The sequence below is a fragment of the Aspergillus aculeatinus genome, assembly GCF_003184765.1.
Source record: "Aspergillus aculeatinus CBS 121060 unplaced genomic scaffold BO66scaffold_8, whole genome shotgun sequence".
Taxonomy (NCBI): domain Eukaryota; kingdom Fungi; phylum Ascomycota; class Eurotiomycetes; order Eurotiales; family Aspergillaceae; genus Aspergillus; species Aspergillus aculeatinus.
The window spans coordinates 168,792-187,519 of NW_020291477.1; the positions used below are offsets into that span (position 1 = coordinate 168,792).

Here is an 18,728-nt window from a genome sequence, read left to right on the forward strand (position 1 = left end):
CCAATCAGGCGACACGTTCGACTCTGACCGCTGAATTGATTTAATTTCAACCTTGAGTGTTGACCCCGTCACACTCTATTATTTGTCCTGTCCTATTTAGAGTCCGAAAGAGCAAAAGGGTGAGACTACTCCGTAGAGAAGGTAGGTACCCTACAGAGGACCACGCGGAGGGAATGCAACCTAAACTCTGACCCTGGAAGCTTTGAGAGCCTTCGGATACAATTTCAGAAGCAAACAACTGGGAAGAGGGGGGGGGGTGAAGCAGGGAGGCAGGTGATGTCTCTCAGAAAGTCTATGCGGAAAGGCAAGATTGGAACTGCCACATCTTACCTCCTATGTGAGAGGCACTCACTCACGCCATCGTAAATCCCTTAATTGAACCGCTCAGTGATGTGAGGTCCACGGTGCCGTGCTCGTGAGGAAGCCTTTCTATCCAGATCGCTGGATGCAAGTGCTTGCATACAGCGAAGCATACCGTCATTGCCCCTCTCCTTCCTCGGTCTTCGAGTCCAAAAACCCGAGTTCAACGGCCGACTAAGCTGCGATCGAGAATCTAGCGGTGTCAGCGTGACGTGCTTTTGGGGAACGCACACCCGCACACCCGCACACCATTACCAGGGAAGAGATGGCTGATGGGCTGTCAGCGGGCCGTCGGCATTCTAGCTCGAGTGACCATGATCGTGTCCGGCTTGATCACCATTCGGACTGTACGGAAAGGAACAGGATAAGAGATGGGGAATGTCATCGCGACGCACCTCACAGAAGCTAGTCAACCTGGATGTACTGCGGATGATCATGTGAGCCTACTCCGTCAGCTGTATGGAAAATAGAATTTGAGGGAGCGATTGGATGATCGGAGGTAGACCCTGAGACGTGCGGCATCAACCTAGATCGCGGGGCCTGATGAAGGCCTGTCTGGCCATTGATACCGCCGAATCGCTGGCGGGACGATTGAGGAACAATGCGAGTGTGGTGCTGATGCTGGTGCTGGTGCTGATGCTGATGCTGATGCGCTGCAGGCGCAGTGAATACTGTAGCAGGTATAGTACGGAGTATGTACAGTACCAGATAAGTACCTACATACTTACCATCAATCTGCTGTAACGTTACTGTACTGTACGGGAGCGACTACTAGGGCATTGGCCATAGACTGCGTTGGATAAGAGTCCGGAAGTAAGCGGTGAAGAGTCAAAATGAGGGGCTTGCAGGTCGCCGGCCGTCTTGGGTATCGCCAGGAGATGATTGAGGACTACAACTGCATAAACTAGTCATCTCTTGTCCGAGGCGGGAAAGGCAAGCTACTTGTCAACGGTCGGCCGATTTATTTTTTCTTCCCTTGCTGCTGTGTGTTTAATTTGACGCCAACAGTCTCCTCCATAGGTCAGCTGGGGTTGGTTTTGAGATTGGGCAGAAACCGGAACGTTGCTGCTGCTGCTGCTGCTGCTGCTGCTGATGTTGTTCCTCGAGTCATGCCGGGCACAACCGTGTTCGAGAGGCCCTTGTTCATCTTGCAGACAGGGCAGAGTGGAAACATACGGTGAGCCGGCCAGCATTACCTGATCTGATACCCAGTCCCCCTCCCCCTCCCTCCACACGAGACGGGGTAGTTGGCAAGCAATCTTCCGGAAGTGTTCTACCGCTTTGACAGCTGGGCCAAGATCCTCTTTTCATGCAAGGTAGCTTGATTGCTACCGACTGATTGTCGCACTGGCGGGGCATTGGGCTGCCCCGCGGTACATGGCTGTGAGTGCGGTGTACAGAAGAGCGTCTGGTAGGAACCAGGGCTGTTGGATGAGAACTGGAACATCAGCCCATCGAGGCAACACTAGCTACGGAGTGGTCTTGCTCTCCTGAGTCTATGCGCTTGTCTTCCGCTTGCCTGTCTGTTCGGTTGCTTGCCTCCTTAACTCAGCTCTTGTTGTTTACTTCTGCTTATCACCCTCTCTATCCTCGGTTGGTCGCAAAGTCCATCGAGTCTATTGAGGCGGGATCTGCCCCTCGTGCCTCCAAGCACAGCCTACGTACAGTACCTCCTTAAAACCAAAGGAGCTGATTAGCCAGTCTTCTTTGCCTATCTGATATATTTACCCCTCGTACTAATCTCCGATTCGCTTCAGATACTGCAACGGCCCCCATCTCGTTGGTGGGGGTGAAGGAGAAACTGTCTCGGAATCGTCCATTGCTTTCTTACCCTTCTCTGCTGATACAACACTAATCCCGCGGGCGCTCTTAGCCGGTATACTTGCTTACGTCTCCTGATATCTTTCGTCATCTCTACCCAAGGGGCCTAAAAGCTATCGACGCGATGGTTGTGCCGTCGAGTTCCCTCAGCTGAAGTCAGCTTCAAAGAGCCAAGCCACCCGCAGTGGATCGGATTATAGGCGCATTTCGCGCCCCAGAATGTCGGGTCCGCCGTCGAGGATTTATGAGGCTAGATAAGTCATGACGCCCACAATTCTGCATCCCACACGGCCATCTTCCGCTAGACAAGCAGGTCGGGTCCGCGGAATATTGTCCCTGCGGTAGGTAGGTATGTATGTATGTATGTACAGCACTGTACATAGTACCTAATACGTACCAAATGATCCTCTACTTTAATTCTTCGAAGTTCTTTCTGCCGAGTCCCACTTTGACTACGACTAGTTTAAGAACTTCACTTATTATGTACTTGGTTAATTACAAATCCCCTCCTCATTGGTGATGAAAGCATTTAGGCCAGACTGTGAAGTCACCCGAGGGTGTCAGTTCCCGTCTGCCTCATGTCGGTAACTGTCGGTGTATGCGCGGTAGTGTACAAGTGTGTGTGTAGTGTGTTTCAGGATGACTTGTTAGGTAAAAGCCCACCCCTCGCCTTGTATAGAGCCAAACGCCGTGCAAGGTATGGATCAATGAGCACATGTATCGAATCCTTCTAGAATTCGCTATGGGGGGGGGCTAAGGGATGGGGATCCTCCCCAGGACCACCGCATGAGCGGTCTTTCGGTCATGCCACCGCCCTGGAGTTTTGACCAGGTACCAAATTCACCAAAAAGGTAAAGATGATCGGTTTGGTCGGTCGGTCGGGTCAAGTCCTGTGAGGACGGGTGTGGCGGGTCGAGTTAACCTTGTTCTTGCTTCGATCTCCCTTCGGCAAGGTTGTTTCTTGGAATTTGGTCGTTGACGACACGAAATTTCCTATTAGTATTAAAGGGAATGTGGTGATTTGCATTCTATAATATTTATACTCAGTAAGTGTGCTCACATCAGTGATTAGCGGGGACACAGAGAGGGCGATCTGCTTCTCAGCGATGCGGCTAGGCTAAGTACTGTACAGTGTAACTACAGTGCATGTGCACGCAAATCTTCAGTGTTGCTTATTTTTACGGCCGCGCATATCTATTCGCAAAAGAATTCCATACTCGATTTTGGTACCACCGTGTCGAATTTGGGAGTGGTCTTCAACCATACAGAGATCACCTTTGCTTCAGTTGCAATCGACACTGTTCCGGAGTACGGACTTTTCTCGATCGAAACAAAGAAAAGTGGGAGGGAGGAAGAAAAAGGCCTCCAACGGATACTTAGCGGCGGGGAAAAGGGTTGACCATGAAAGAGGCAAGAACTGGCCCACATGCCTGTACTGCGTGATAGTCTCCCAGTATGGACTGCTAAGTACAGTGCTATTCGCTCTGGAGTAGGTCAGTAATTTGAGCAAACTGGTCAAATCGCGAATCAAATCTGTCAGATTGAGTACACATTGACACGGCACAGCAATGTTCTACTATCTCCAAGTATAAGAAGTACCGGAAGCCGCCGTACCTTGTCCAGAACCATGGGTATCTCAACAATGGAACCGGCTTGTCTTCCCCGGGCCAATGAGTACAGCCAAGCACACCCAGATGGCAACTTAATGGATACCTAGGTACTAGTCATGTCCAGTTAAATGTGAAACATGAGATTTTGGCTGGAGCCAACATGAAAAAGAAAAAAGAGAAAAAAAAGAAGAAAAGAAAGTTCTCTAATATCGCGCGTCCTGGTTACTGCACACAGTAAACCTAGTTTATCCTGTGTGATTTGCGTGATCTCATTCGTTGTGTCACAATTTGCATGTACACATGCTCATCCACATTTTACCGCCAACACGGCAGGGAGTTTTCCTCGCCCATTGCATGGCGCTAGGGAGAAAAAAAGTACGGCCGAATCGTACTTTGCTAACTGAGCACTGCTATATGCCTGTGAGTGCCAACCGTAGCTTTGCAAAGTAATGTACCAGTACTCGTAGTTATTAGTCAAGCCACAATATCTTAGATATCTTTTGGAATGCAACACGGTGGGCATAGAGAGGGGCTGGTCAAAACTGATCCGAATTTGAACGCCCGCGCATATCAATAATCAAAGGAGATGTTGATTGAACCCGTCGTGTGACTTACACCCTCTCCCAATCTCCCACGTACGCTAATGAGGCTGTGCGCCGTGGCGGAAGAGATACTAGTAGATACTGATTGACTCGGCGGCCTCTTCTACCCAAATTGAGTTGAAGACAGTCGGCAGTGAGCATCCATGCATACCTCGTATACCGACGACCATATCAGAACGAGGGTCGTACTCAATTTCGCTTTTTTTCCTTCGTTATACTTCTTTGGTTATGGTCAATGAAAGAGATCTCGGCCCGAAAGAAAATCAATTTACGTTGGAGACCACCCAATGCCGATGTCAGCGTAGGACGGGCTCCGAAACATGTGTTCTACTGTCGAGATCATTTTGAACCGTCTGGCTGAGACCTTCAGGTCTCCACGTCATGTACGATGACTTACTCCGTAGCCTAGGTAAGCCACATTGGTAGGTAGGTCATACGTCAGGATTTCCCTGAATTGGGCACTGCTGTAGATAGCGAATCCATCAGCATCGGCACCTGCGCGAAGCCACAGTCACAATTGCAAAAGAACCCCTCAGGTGGCGAAGCCAACTGATGGTGGGAGGATGGATCTCAAAGAGAAATGAAGGAGAAAATACTGGAATGGGACTTTCTTACTCCAACGGAAGTTGGGATCCGGTGCCGCGGCGACGGGTAACGATCGAGGATGGATGGGTCTGTTCTCCAGTTCCTAAAAGAACATTAATCACTTCTTGAGTCATTGTGATTGATGATTGATCGACTTTTAGCCTTTTTTTTTTCCTTGCCTCCTTTTTTTTTCCCCTTCATTTTTTTAACCCGGTTTCCAGACATTAGACTTTTCTTTTTTTGCCGCGCACACTAATAACTTATTAGCCCCATCTTAGAACCATTTCTAGCCGGCCCGGGGGGAAGACGGAGAGGAAAGGGTTGCGTCTGCTTTCGACATCGATCATGTGAGCTGTGAGCTGCAGGGGAAGCAAATCCTCCCCCTTCCGACGGTATCAGGAACGCGACCCCATTCGCCCAATTCCCTTTTGTTTGGCTGGTGCCTCCACTGCGGAGCCTCAGGCCTGGTCGAACGGTGGCTGTTCATCCAAGGAAGGCGGTAAAACTGATCCGGGGACATGGATGAGATGTATCATCATTGTTATCGGAGGAGAGGGGAAAGAGAGGGGTTTAAACAAGCTAACCTACTTTGTGCCGCGACTACTCATAGTTGGTCACATAGGTTCATTATTCGTCTGGGAGTACTCCGTACTGTACTCCGTACATATACTTGAGAAAAAGTGGTCGCGAGGATCGCGTACCCACTCATTCTCAACGTGGGCGTCCCCACCCTACATCAGAACATCAATCGAATGCATGGTAGTCCGTACTTAGTCTCCCTGACGAGGTTGTCAGTGTCGCTAGGGATTCAGCACTTCCATGGTTCCTCCATAATCCTTGCTGGGATTCGTAACACAGAAAGCGTACTTTGTGTGCCCTGTCAGGCCATCCACACCGATTGACCCTCGCGCCATGGAGTACAAAGAAAACAACTGGTATATTGCGTGACGACCGTACTACTGCCGCATCATTCACAGACTATAGACCAATGGCATTGTCATGTAGGTTGCTCTGTGTGAACGTCGGCCCATCATCCACCATCTCTATCTAGGCGATGGACCAGTGTCGCGTCTAGATTCGCTGTTGATCGGTTACTTGCCTCCCGATCATGACAGTACAGTCCGTACATTTGAATTGCTGCGCTTATGGCGGAGGGATTCTTGATTCGACTGCTGTCGCGGTTCGGCTCCTTCACTCTTAGCTTGCTCAGCCCTTTCCGGGTACCGCAAGTGACTACGGAGTACCTGCCTAAGGTACTGTACTATCTAACCTACCGTGACTTTACCTTAGAACTCATACTAGTAGTGGAGGGTAGCATGTGGACATTCCCTCCGAACCATGAGCCCGAGAGACTGGGCTACTCTATGAACTGCATACATGCAGACAAAGCTGCATGTACGCGTTCCGTACGCCATGCTCGATTGTTTCATCGTTCGCCTTATGTGGAGGCCACCGTCTATCTATCGACCCACCACGGCCATCTCCTCCTACAAGCACCTGCTGCTGTTTCAATGTCTGACATCTTTGGGATTCAGGCATCGGGTTGCACAACTTTCTCGTCGCATACGGCACTCCCATAGCCGATCTCACCTGACTACTGTCGCGTAGCAGGCTTAGTGGTATTGGTGGTGGTGGGACAGGTCCACGGGTGTTGCTGCTCGACCGGATACTTTCAAACTATGCTCGTCCTTGGGACCTTTTACCTAACTTGGTAATCGTCTCTCGTTGTAGGCAGGCTCATGAATAACCCGTGACCGCGATATACGACCGCAGACCCTCAGGACAACCAGAGTCATCGTGCGTATCTTGGGCATTGCTACAGCGAGGCGGTCTCCGACACCTGTTGGGTGTCTGACCACTTGCCTTGAAAGAGCGTATACTCACTCAAATCATGTGATGTCACGTGCTATGCTCTAAATGAGCTTCCTGTCGGGAGTTGGAGTTATGCTATCATAGCCAAGCGTTCTACTACCGGCCTAGCCAGCAATGAGATGTCAATTGTCACTGTTGAGTCCCGAGATCTTCCCATTTCTGCCACGGCGCATTGTCTTGATGCATCGGTGAGATGGTATTGAGAACCGAATAATACAATATCTGCGTTGGCTTCTTGATCGACTTTGATCGAGAATTTGTGAGCAGATCTCCATCTTCCAGACAAAGAAACAAAAGCCTTGATTTTGCGAGTCGTCGTAATACATGCAGGTTCGATGTAGATGCAACCGCCTCCGTCGACGATCTACCTAACCCCCCTTGGCCATGACAGGGTTGACATTCCCCAGTATCGATACATGCACGGGTTACTCTACCATCCGAGAGCCTAGGCTCTAGAGTTCGATGGTACCAAAATAGACTCCCCCACTCATCTTTGGACTGGAAAGGGTCGATCAGATACATATCGCAGATACGTCAAATGAGATGGTGATAACTATAGGATGCTAAGTTACTAGTCATCATTGATCGCTGAGTCAGTGAAAAGAACAGCCTTTTTTTTTTCGTAGTACTACCGTATGTATGACCTAGGGATCATCTGCAGCTAGATTGGAGCCGACAAGCCATTTTATGCTCAACTTGGATAGACAGAGGAGCCGATCGTTCGGGGCACAACATGGGCAAAAGTACCTGGTGAACAATTCTAAGGTTCGGAAAGTACCAATCTACTTTCGGCTAGGCAGATACCTTGCCAGGGAAGTCTGACCTGGACCTCCTGAAAGTGAGGGCTCGATCAAGATGTAACTGACAAACCAGGCTAACGTTGAAAGAAAAGACCAGACGATGGTGACTGTTTACTCCCGGTTTATAACTCTACATAGACAGACTGGTTGTCACTCGTCTTGTGCATCAGCTGTTTACAGGCATTGGCGGATAACTTTCCCACCCCTACACAAGTGGTTGAAAAGCTGAAACGCTGGCTCAAGGCTGGTCATCATGACATCTTGAACAATTTGACACCCTCATTGCTTAGCGGGGTTCATGATAGGTCCATGAAGAGACGGATGGTCCTGGACAACTTGTGGCGGAGACCCGCGGATTCACCCCCTCCCTCCCACTTCCATCCCTGTCTAAACATCCGAATTACTCTATGAATCCTTCTGGTCTTCCCTCCCTATCACTCACTTCCCTCCACCCCACATGACTGACTCTCTTTGCTGCCCGCATAGAGGTTTCTTTCTTATCTGCTCAATGCTGCAGTTTTGTCTCTTTGTCCCGCCGGTCTACGTTGTCTATTGGCCCAAGTCAAATATGACACGTCCAAAGCTGCGACCCACTTGTCGGGCCCACAATGTTATTGTCGCTTCTTTGCCACTCTGGGGAACGGTCCAGATTCCAGGAAAAAGACGAGGAGCTGCCTTCACCTGAACTCACCAACCAATCTGAGAATCTCATAGATCCTGACCCTTTGTGCAGCATACATGTGGCTTGGTTGCTATGGTGCTGGGGAGCGAGTCTGTCGCAGGGCTATATCGTTCGAAATCAATCCTTCGAAAGGGATTAGCCAGAGCGCGAGTCGCGCGCGCGCATTCTTGCGTCCTTGGTGAGTAGAGATTGTGTCACTCAACATAAGCGTCTCGGACTTGCTTGTCAGTTCCAGTGCTGTCAGCTTACCGGTCACGGTCATTCGTCAAGATGGCAATGAAGCAAGAATTGAGACACTTCCTTTGTTGCTCGTCAACAGCAACGTAGGGCTTGCTGCCATGCATTTCGTATGTTTACCCCCTATGCCTCTATTTGCAGACCCAATTCCATTTGCCGGGATCATAACCCGTTACTAACTTGTGCGTCTTTGCGCCACAGGTTTTTCGACTTGCGTGTTCAACAACTTCGGTAGCTCTCTCACTCAGGTTCTCGGGTCCCAACTGGTGGACTTGGAATGCTCTATGAGGTCTGCGGGAAGACTCACTTGCCATTTGTTGATGGCGTCGCTGCAATGATAATCGACTTTCTCCTTTCTTTCCTGAACACTAAGTTGGAGCCATGCATACTATCACCGGTTGGCCGATGCTTGGATAAGGGAGGGGTTGCTGGCTGGCTATCATGGCTACTTCTACGACCACGGCTTGACTCCGGGTCCTTCAGCATGTGGCTGCCTCGATGCCGTCTCGAGACAATGTGCAGACGAGACATGCTGTCCTGCATAGTCCACCTCGATGCTGCCCGCGAAGGCAACTTCTCCCAGCCTAGTGACCCAACGAGTTTTCAAAGCCCACCCCCTGCCTTAAGCCTGGTGTTGGAATCTAAGCGTAGAGAAAAAATGCCAGGAGAGATGCGAGCGCATTTTGAGATGAGAGTCCTGCAATTGCAGATGAGAGGCTTGGCCATTTGAGCCTACATGTATTCACCTTTCGCAGCAGTACCCTGTATGTACACAGGATTGCTTACCCTTTTCCAAGTCACGGTTTGTGGAAATCTGGATCGGCGTTCTGCAACAATTTCATCTTATTTGAGAAATGGCCTGAAGAAACTTGCTTGGGTATGCTCAGGTGATGCTATGGGCTTTCTCACTGCCCGTTGACAAGTTTGAAGATTTGTGGGCATTTTCTGTGTCGTGCATATCCCAGGCACCCGTCCACTCCGATATATATCTATAGTATTGCAGCGTGAGCATCGTACACATGCTGATGGGTACCCATAGGCCTGTATGCTGTAAGATGCACTTGTATTCCGTGTATAAGCCCAGATATTAGTTTGAATCAACGTCTGAGGATCACAATCCAATCGTACTGGTGAGTTGTCTAGCTGCTCTACAAACGAGGAGCACACCCGCGCGAACCATTGGAAGCGGAGAAAAGCTCCAAGTTCGGAGATATCTTATCATCATGTGCCGATAATGTCACATGATCGTCAGTTTTCCTCGCCTACGACACTGAGGTCATACGCATCGACCATTGCCTATCCCCAAGCACGCATCAGAAATCTGCAACTAGATTCATAGCTCTCCCAAGCAAAGGAGAATATGAATTGCAACTGATCGTACAATCTCTTCAGCCACAAGTGTGAAGTGTTTGTCTGACAATGAACAACATCCGCTAGTATTTTCGAACGCTCATCATGGCCGCTCAACGAACATGCATCCTACGCTCATTTCCACTTTCAGGCGCTCAGCGGTCGGCCCGACTACATCAAACCCCCATCGCATTAGCTCGAGTGCTGAGGCATTGCCAACGTCACAATAGCACCAACTCTGATTCACAAGGACCCGCAAGCCAAGCCATCGTGCCCGACCAACAACCTCTCGAAACCTCCCATCTCAATCCTCTACCGGACGATTACTCTCGGTTCATATTCCAAGACAAGTGTCGCTCGACGATATGGTCAGGCTCAGGCGGAGATGGGTGCGTCTCGTTTCTTCGCGAGAAGTATGTCGAGGAAGGCCCACCGAACGGTGGCGACGGCGGCAGCGGTGGAAGCATCTACATCCAGGCCGTTGAAGGCCTGACCAGCTTACACAAGCTCGCCCGGAGAGGTGTCATCAAGGCGGGACGAGGCAAAAACGGACAGGGAAAGAGCAAGGGCGGCAAGCGCGGCGAAGATGTACTCCTCCAGGTTCCTGTTGGTACCGTCGTACGCGAAGTCGATCGGTACGACCCGGTCGCGGAGGAGGAACTACGTCAGCGACACGAACGCATGAAGGGCTCTGAAGAAGCGGAGGAGATGGAAGAGCAGGAGTTCGGCATAACATCGATTCGCCGCGATCGTTGGGTTTTGTACCCCGGAGCCAATCCGTCCGATTATTTGACTACGGTATTTCCGAAAAGTCCGCCGCGGCGGCAGCACATCGCCTCCTTGGAGCCCAAACAGCCCATCAGTCTTGATCTCTCATATCATATGGATAAACCGATGTTGCTTTCGGCGGGTGGTGTGGGTGGGATGGGCAACCCGCACTTCGCGCACCGCGCAATGAGCCGACCGAAGTTCGCGTCCAGAGGGGAAGGTGGCAAGCGTCTGGAGCTTGAATTCGAACTCAAGCTTCTTGCGGATGTTGGACTGGTGGGGAAGCCTAATGCTGGAAAGAGCACTTTGTTACGCTCATTGACCAAGAGTCGCACACGAGTTGGGAATTGGGAGTTTACGACGCTTGAACCAAATATCGGGACGGTTGTCATAGATAATCACAAGGGAAGACCTCTGGTCGAATTAGAAGGCCGGAAGCCGCGGACGAATTTTACGATTGCCGATATACCGGGTCTGGTCGAAGGTGCTCACCTTGATCGCGGCTTAGGATTGGGTTTTCTGCGACATATCGAACGAGCTGGTATCCTTGCATTCGTCGTCGACCTTAGTGCCGGTGATCCCATTCAAGGTCTCAAGAATCTATGGCTTGAGCTTGGTGAATATCAACGGATGCGTGAAGCAGAACATGCTTTGAAACTTGAGGAACTTGCATGGCCTGCACCAGTAGACGAGCTACCGGATTTCTTCTCGTCGGAGGAAGCGCCAGAACCTACTTTCGTGGTCCCCGACACTAGTTCCACCAGTCCCAAGCAAGACCTCAATCCCCTCCCGGAGCTTAAGATGCCACCGATCCATACCAAGCCTTGGTTTGTCGTGGCCACAAAGGCCGATCTCCCAGAGACTCAGGAGCAGTTTCAAGCGCTGCGGAACTATCTTGCCGCCGTGGAAAAGGGCGAAGCTGATCACCCGGGTGGACTGCAAGAAGGGTGGAAAGAAAGAGTCTGCGCTGTTCCCGTGAGCGCCATCAAGGGTGAAGGAGTTGCCCGCATTCCCCGACTAGTGATGGAACTGCTCGGTTGATTATGTGACTGGCAGAGGCTCATATGGACGTCTGTGCAGATAGTATGTAGAGTACAGCACGCTACCTGGCCGGACGCATGTATGTAAATATAGAATAAGTCAATGAAAACCTCATGCTATTGCCAATTGTTTTCCTTGCTTGCAACTACACTATTTCTGCTATCCATTGTGCTTTTCTCCCGAACCTTCATCATATATCTTGCTTCCAGTGCAGTCTACTTCGAGGTCGAAGACCGCCGTCTTCTGCACAGAAATGTTGTGTTGAGTGTCCCCGTATGACGTCGGGCGACCCGTCAAGGAGAAAAAAAGGAAGTCGCGGGAAACAGGTTCAACATCGCGGCGGCGCTGGGCCACCGCCAAAAGAAACCTTGGATACAAAACCGAAAAAAACCTCCTCCACCTTTGGCCAGTAACATCTCTAATCCTTCGCCTCGATCGCACTATATTCATCAAAAGAGAAAGGGATATCTCGGATGCCATGAATGCCTCACTTCCAAAAGTCATCCTCCACGCAATCACGTCCATCCGGAGAGTTGACGAGGACGATCCCATTGTGAGATGCCGCGCAGGTCGTTCAAAGGACCTCTCCAAACTATTGCTACAGGATCCCGAAGGTGCAATCAAGGAAGCAGACTCCCACCTACGCGTCTTTCCCTTCAAAGATGTTGACGTGTGCTGGCGTCGGCTATACACGGATGCCAGCATCCTGAAGGCCTGCCTCAATGTCTGCACCAATCTCGTATTTCCTGCCGCGGCCCACTTGGACGAGTCTTATTACTACCGCCTACTCTATAAACTTAGGAACCATGCAGGTGATGAGGACATTCGGATTGATTCCAAAGCTCCGTGGCTTACGCCCACTATATACTTACTCGACCGAGCATTGATCATGACTGGCGCGCCCTTGCGCGAGAATCTTATCGAGACCCTGATCAATGCTCTCCAAGCATCCACTAGATCCGCACTGCAGCATGCAGCACCTAAACAACCAGAGCGCAATCCTCTCTTCTCCCCGGATGCAGCACCAGAACCTCAAATAAAATATCCCATTCCCCGCGTCTCAGCTCTGTCGTTTGAGCAGTTCAGAGCGCATATTTATAAATCTCGAACTCCCCTGGTAATCACTGATGCAGTGGAACACTGGCCGGCCCTAACGACCCGGCCGTGGTCTTCCCGTGCTTACTGGGATGATCGCACGTTCAATGGTCGAAGGCTCGTGCCCGTGGAGATTGGTAGAGCCTACACGGATGACGACTGGGGCCAGCAGATTATTCCCTTTAGCGAGTTCGTCGACGGTTACCTGGATCGGGACCGGAATCAGGATGGTCCCACCGGTTATCTGGCACAGCATGACCTGCTGGCCCAAATTCCAGCTCTGCGAAACGATATCTGTATCCCTGATTACTGCTATGTCAATCCCCCGGGGCCGGAGCCGGGTACACCCGTGTATCTCAAGAAGCGGCTGGAAGCGGAGGAATCCAGGAAGAGAAAGGCTGAACAGGGAGCAACTATCACGAACACAGACATTTATGCTTCGGAGCAGGTGGATGCCAGCGCTGTGGAGACCGAATCCGCAAGCGATGATTCTGTGAACGATGATTCAAGTGGTCCCTACATCAATACCTGGATCGGTCCGTCGTGGACCATTTCACCCTTGCACCATGATCCATATCATAACATCTTTGTTCAAGTAGTGGGCGCAAAGTACGTTCGACTCTACTCGCCTCATACGCCCGCCTCGCAGATCTATCCTAAGGGAAAGGAGGCTGTGAATCGATCATCGGACGAGATCTCCAATGAAGGCGATAGGCAAGCAGACATCCAACTTCAAAGGGAATTAGTTGCATCCATCAACGGAGAAGACCCTTCGTCACCAGAGATAACCGCGAGGGAAGATGAGCAGTCTCAAGCGATTGACATGTCGAATACCTCGCAGGTGGATCTGGCAGCCATTGAAATGTCCCCGGCCGAGGCTGAACAGTGGGAGGACCTATGGCCGGGATTCCTGCAGGCAGAGTACGTCGAGTCTATCATCAAGGAGGGCGAGTGCCTGTATATACCTGTGGGCTGGTGGCATTATGTTCGTAGCTTACACGGAGGTATCAGCGTTAGTTTTTGGTGGGAATAGCCAATTGGCCCCCATTGCCTAGATCGGTAGCAAAAGGCAAATACAAATTAGATCAAGCCCACTAAAGGATCATGATGTAGCAGGTGGAGACACCCTAGACCTGATACCTTCCAGAATATTCCTCTGGTGTTCGCCGAAGTCGACCGTCATGAGTCTCATCCAGGAGCAACAGCGGATGATGGTTTCCATCGAGAGTGGGAGGATATAGGATATAAGGCGCAATGCGACCCAAAAGAGTCAAAATAGGTCGGCATACAAGGGAATATAGTGAGATGGATGGATAGATAGGTAGATCGATAGATAAGTAGATAGTGGGGTGGTCAGCAAAGTTCGGTGTCAGTGTGGAGCAAAGGTGAGGCCAAGTCAGGATACCAAATTGGGCAGCAAATGATGAAGCCGGTTTCAATGAGTTGGCGGTGGTAAAATGGAGTAACTACTAGAAGTAACTTAAGCCAACCTTAATAAGTCCCAAACTAAGGAAGGTAGGTAACGCTAGTTAAGGTGTGAATGTTTGTTTGACTTTGCCCAGGGCACCCAGACTTCTCCAGGTACTAACTACCATCACTACTACTACCACCCCGGAGTCCCTTTGATCCAGGTCCAGGTCCAAGCGTTTGACTCCCATTCTTTCCAGTTTCTCTGTCTCTCTTCCGATTGCATGCACTACATTGATTTCACTGATAAGTTATACCTCACTTAACAACAAGTCCAACGTATGACTCCAAAGCTGAAACGAGCTGAGGTCGAACTGCTTTCCGTCCAATCCCTCCAATACTGTCTCGTCTCGTGTTTTCTTCCTCGCGTGCCTTGCTTGAGGTTTCTTTCTTTTCTTTCTTTCTTCCTTTCTTCCTTCCTCCGTTCTTTTTATTCTTCGAGATACTTCACTGTTTACCTGTGCTATATCGACGATAGCTGTGTCTAGCTCTGTCGGTGCATTCGTTCTTTCCTTGCTAACCAAAATAGCCACCTCGAATGTTCGGTCGTTGTGGAGCCAGAAGTGGATGATCGTACTGTATTGTTGCTCCGGGAGATCATGTTCGCTCGGAACGCTTTATCGCGGCGCGCTGTCCGATAGGGAAAAAAAGTTCTTGTTGAATTCATTGAATCGCCCATCAAGGAGGTTGCCCCCCCAGCCTTGGACTAGAGACGCAGGAGGTAAGTAGTTATCTCTTGTACTGCTACATATATTGGAATATTTTCCAAGGGTTGGGCTAATCCTGCATGGCACTAACTAGGGCCTCTAAGGCTAACCAGCGACGAATTGATTGCTTTGTTTTTGTCCCTTTTCCCCTCAGCAACCTCCGAGCCGATAGAACTCGGCTTCGATCCCTCGTTTGCAAACTTTCGCCAAATCGCCTCACTCTCCCCTCTCCTATATATCTCTAGTTGGTTCTTTGCCGCTCGTTTACTTGGAGGACCATTCGAAATCTAGCCCTTTGCTCGCCGCGAGAGGTCATGTGTACAGCACGGTCAAACCTTGGCGTGATTCTAGTGGCACACAGTCCTTCGGCGAGAAGCAAACAATTGCGGGCCCGGTCGTCCTCTCAAGATGGTTAAGGCAGACGTGCGGAGAGACTACTACGCGGACTTGGGTCTCACTCCCAGTGCAGAGACGGAGGATATCAAGAGGCAATTTCGAAAATTAGGTGAGAACAAGGCCTTGTTGTCAACCTGGCAAGGAGTGCTGTATTAACCTTTGACAGCTCTGAAGTACCATCCCGATAGGAATCCTGGCCGCGAGGTGGATTTCATCGCCAAGTTCCAGGCCATCCAAGCGGCTCATGAGATCCTCATCGACCCCCAACAACGATTGCGGTATGACACGGACCGACTGCGCGCTGGGTACGGCAAATTTTATGGTCCCGCTAAGAGCACTACGCCTCGAAAGACGACTTCCACTCCTCAATCCTCCACATATTCTTCAAAACCTGCACCTACGAAGCCACATTCTACGACACGTCCACAGTCCTTCCATGCGGCGCCCTCGAGCGGCGCCCAACGTTATGCCAGCTATGCACGCGCGGCGCCGAAACAGCCATGGGAGAAGGCGCATGATGAGGGACAGACAAGGGCGGACGCATATCGAGGCTTCCAGGATATGAAGGGAAACGGCATGCCGGGCGGGTGGTCATCATTTGACCCCCGTACCGGACGCGCGGGATACAACGGAGCCACGCCTAGACCCACCAAGGCAAATGCGCAGTCGGCAAGGCCCAAGTCCGCTTTCGAGTACTTCAGGACATCCAATAAGTCGGAGAGCCCAGAGGCTTCACGGGCCCAAACCAAAAAGAAGAAGCAGGGGTTCGCTCCGCACGCCGCGGGCGGCGATGAGCCTATGGCCACACACACTTCCTCATACACTAGTCGAAACGAGCGCTCACAGACCTCGAATACGTACTTTGGAGCTGCGCCGTCACCGACGGCGAAGAAGACTGCCACTAATCGGACAGATACGCCTGAATTCGAACGAATGAGAAGCAGGTATGCTAGCACTGGAGGAGAGAGAACATTCTTCGACAGCGCCAACCTTGGGCGCTCTGCGAGCACGCGGGATTCTACTGAAAGTCCCAAACCTCGCTCCCGGACCAACCCACCCAGCCCGTCTCCTCCCGAAGGTGGACGTTATCGTAGCGCTAGCCCGAAATTCAAGGCAGATAAGAACACAAACTATTCGTTCACGAGTAGTTCTAGTGATCTTGACGAGGACGACGATGAAGAGTTTCTGGCACGGAAGCCTAAGGCGGTCCCCAAAAGCCGGCTCCACCCTCACAAGAAGTTCACTGCTTTTCATACAGAGCAGACCCCGGAGACCAGGTCCGGTGAGTCTCGCCTCTTCCCTAGAACTGTGCTGGAGTGATTTGTCAAATAGCAGAGGGATGTCTTCTATGGCATTCGTGAGTGCTAACGAGACACGTGAGCAGGGTCGACTGCGAACGATACCACATCAGCAAACAACCCCTTCGATACGCCTAATATCTTTGGCTTTCACAGCCCACTGAACTCGTATGTGTCACACTTGAGTGACCCTTGGATCTCTGAACTGACGACTTTTGGCGCATAGACAACAAGAATCCGAGCAAAATGGCGTCCCGCCAAACAGAAGCTTCAAAAGTAGTAGTCATGAGCAGCTGCGAAACACATTCTTTGCCGAGAACTGGAATGGAGCTGCTTTCTTCGATGGTGCTGCTCAAAATCTGGATGGACGAGGACGATCAGCGACTCGAGATGACACCGAAAGGAAGGGACACTCTGCCGATGCGCCCGATCATGAGGGACCCATCCCCGAACCAGAGCCTCAGCCGACTTCCTTCGCCCAGTTTGGGTTCCCTGCTGATCAATGGACGGAGATGTTCAAGAACATGTCATTCGAGCCGAAGAATGGAGGGGCTCAACAGACACAGACGGCCTCTGCCCAGCGACAGAGAAGTCCCCGCAAGCAAAGGACGGCGACCAAGACGCGGCCTACTCCTAAGCCAGCTACTGTTACGGCAGAAGCTGACGAGATAGCAACAACTCTGAACGGGGATACCACCCCGGAAACAGCCAAAGCGGGGGACGCGGGCGTAGAAGCAATGGATCTTGATGACACGCCACCTCCCATGACCACGGAAAGATCGGATGAGACGAAGAAAACCAACAAAACAATACCAATGGCCAAGCCAGTTTTAAATGAAGAGCAGAAGGACGAGAACGCCAAGAACTTTAACCTAGAGGACTTGAGCAAGACGGTTCCTCTCACACAAACCACAAACGGTGGCATCGAAGACCTTCAGGACATCCATGTTACTTTGCCGTTCGAATCCCGTGCCAATTTCCCCAAGACGACGGTGCGCAACGCCCGTCCTCGCGACTTGGACCTGCCTCGACCGCCAAAACGGCCGACTATGCCTGAACTGATCCCTCTCAGTGCGGGCTCCGCACAGATGGGCTTATCTCGCGCAGCCTGGGAGCGTTACACCGCAGAGATGGCGGTATACACGTCCGAATGGAACACCTTTAATCGTCGCATGTTACAGCATTTTAATGCACGCCAGGAGGCCACCGAGACGGGGATGGCTCCAAATTGGATCGGTGCTATTGGGGATGCGGCCAAGGTCAAGCTAGACCCAGAGGACGGACTAGACGGAGCAAACAGTGACACCATGGTGGCAGGCAGCGCAAAGGGAGGATACAATGCGTACAAGCTCGCATTGGACCAGGATCTTAGGGTCTGGAAACACTGGGAGGTAGCGCGGGAATTGCACTACGACTGCATCTCCAAGCTCGGAGACTTGCGCGATTGGGTCATTTCGGGGGGCAAGATGCTATAGAGATCAACGGGCAGAGTATGACTTATAAGGTATTGGGCCACATTTCAGCATCACTCTCAGCGACCGTCGCACGGATGCATGCATTGGTTTAGGGCGTTGGCGTTATAGTGATTGTTAGTTACTTGATGATATCCCGTGTATCATATTCTACCAAGGCCATGGAAATATCCTGGGAAGCGTATTTGGATTGCAACCTTCGACTCTAGCTCTAGCTCTTGATGATCCGTTTCACGTTATTCTGAGATTGTTCTTGGATTGTTTTCGTCTCCTGCTGGTAATCACCCATTCACGATCCGTGATCTGCAGAGGCCCTACTTGCCAGCCCCGAGCCCCAAGCCCTAACTCTATCCCGATACCGGTCGGAAGTCCCCGACCAGCCAGAGGGAAAGGATGAGAGCACTGGGCTCCCGAGCAGCAAATACCGCATACGGCGGGGTCTCCCGCCGCGGGGGCTCGAGACGGTAACGTCAAATTACCGGCAAACGGGGGCATGATGCTAGGAAAGAGTGCGGGCGGCACAGGTTGCTGGGGTACGGTATGGTACCAGGTGCCCGCGGTAATG

The 18,728-nt window shown here is 51.1% G+C and overlaps 4 protein-coding genes across 4 annotated transcripts; all 4 read left to right on the forward strand.

Moving 5' to 3' along the window:
* Positions 1-1,706: 1,706 nt before the first annotated feature.
* Positions 1,707-2,279, forward strand: BO66DRAFT_235510 (uncharacterized protein). The gene is made up of 2 exons (XM_025642795.1): positions 1,707-2,021; positions 2,118-2,279. The coding sequence occupies exons 1-2, from the start codon at positions 1,859-1,861 to the stop codon at positions 2,213-2,215; spliced, it is 261 nt and encodes an 86-aa protein (XP_025506945.1). The 5' UTR covers positions 1,707-1,858; the 3' UTR covers positions 2,216-2,279.
* A 6,266-nt stretch (positions 2,280-8,545) lies between these two features.
* On the forward strand, positions 8,546-9,356 carry BO66DRAFT_235608 (uncharacterized protein). The gene is made up of 2 exons (XM_025642796.1): positions 8,546-8,679; positions 8,771-9,356. The coding sequence occupies exon 2, from the start codon at positions 8,847-8,849 to the stop codon at positions 9,297-9,299; it is 453 nt and encodes a 150-aa protein (XP_025506946.1). The 5' UTR covers positions 8,546-8,679; positions 8,771-8,846; the 3' UTR covers positions 9,300-9,356.
* A 516-nt stretch (positions 9,357-9,872) lies between these two features.
* On the forward strand, positions 9,873-14,117 carry BO66DRAFT_418205 (putative JmjC domain protein). The gene is made up of 5 exons (XM_025649724.1): positions 9,873-10,080; positions 10,150-11,371; positions 11,459-11,678; positions 12,139-12,467; positions 12,549-14,117. The coding sequence occupies exons 1-5, from the start codon at positions 10,025-10,027 to the stop codon at positions 13,854-13,856; spliced, it is 3,135 nt and encodes a 1,044-aa protein (XP_025506947.1). The 5' UTR covers positions 9,873-10,024; the 3' UTR covers positions 13,857-14,117.
* A 1,288-nt stretch (positions 14,118-15,405) lies between these two features.
* Positions 15,406-18,166, forward strand: BO66DRAFT_435566 (DnaJ domain protein; the record flags this gene model as incomplete). Its single annotated transcript, XM_025650859.1, has 4 exons — positions 15,406-15,502; positions 15,560-16,675; positions 16,778-16,859; positions 16,918-18,166. 4 exons carry the CDS (start codon positions 15,406-15,408, stop codon positions 18,164-18,166), a joined length of 2,544 nt encoding a protein of 847 aa, XP_025506948.1.
* Positions 18,167-18,728: the final 562 nt, after the last annotated feature.

Coding starts and splice junctions, on each gene's coding strand:
- BO66DRAFT_235510 (XM_025642795.1), top strand. CDS start 1,859: ATGCGCTTGTCTTCCGCTTGCCTGTCTGTTCGGTTGCTTGCCTCCTTA. Junction 2,022..2,117: donor TGCCTCCAAGCACAGCCTAC/GTACAGTACCTC, acceptor GATTCGCTTCAG/ATACTGCAACGGCCCCCATC.
- BO66DRAFT_235608 (XM_025642796.1), top strand. CDS start 8,847: ATGCTCTATGAGGTCTGCGGGAAGACTCACTTGCCATTTGTTGATGGC.
- BO66DRAFT_418205 (XM_025649724.1), top strand. CDS start 10,025: ATGGCCGCTCAACGAACATGCATCCTACGCTCATTTCCACTTTCAGGC. Junction 11,372..11,458: donor AACTTGCATGGCCTGCACCA/GTAGACGAGCTA, acceptor ACCAGTCCCAAG/CAAGACCTCAATCCCCTCCC. Junction 11,679..12,138: donor TCCCGTGAGCGCCATCAAGG/GTGAAGGAGTTG, acceptor ACCTTTGGCCAG/TAACATCTCTAATCCTTCGC.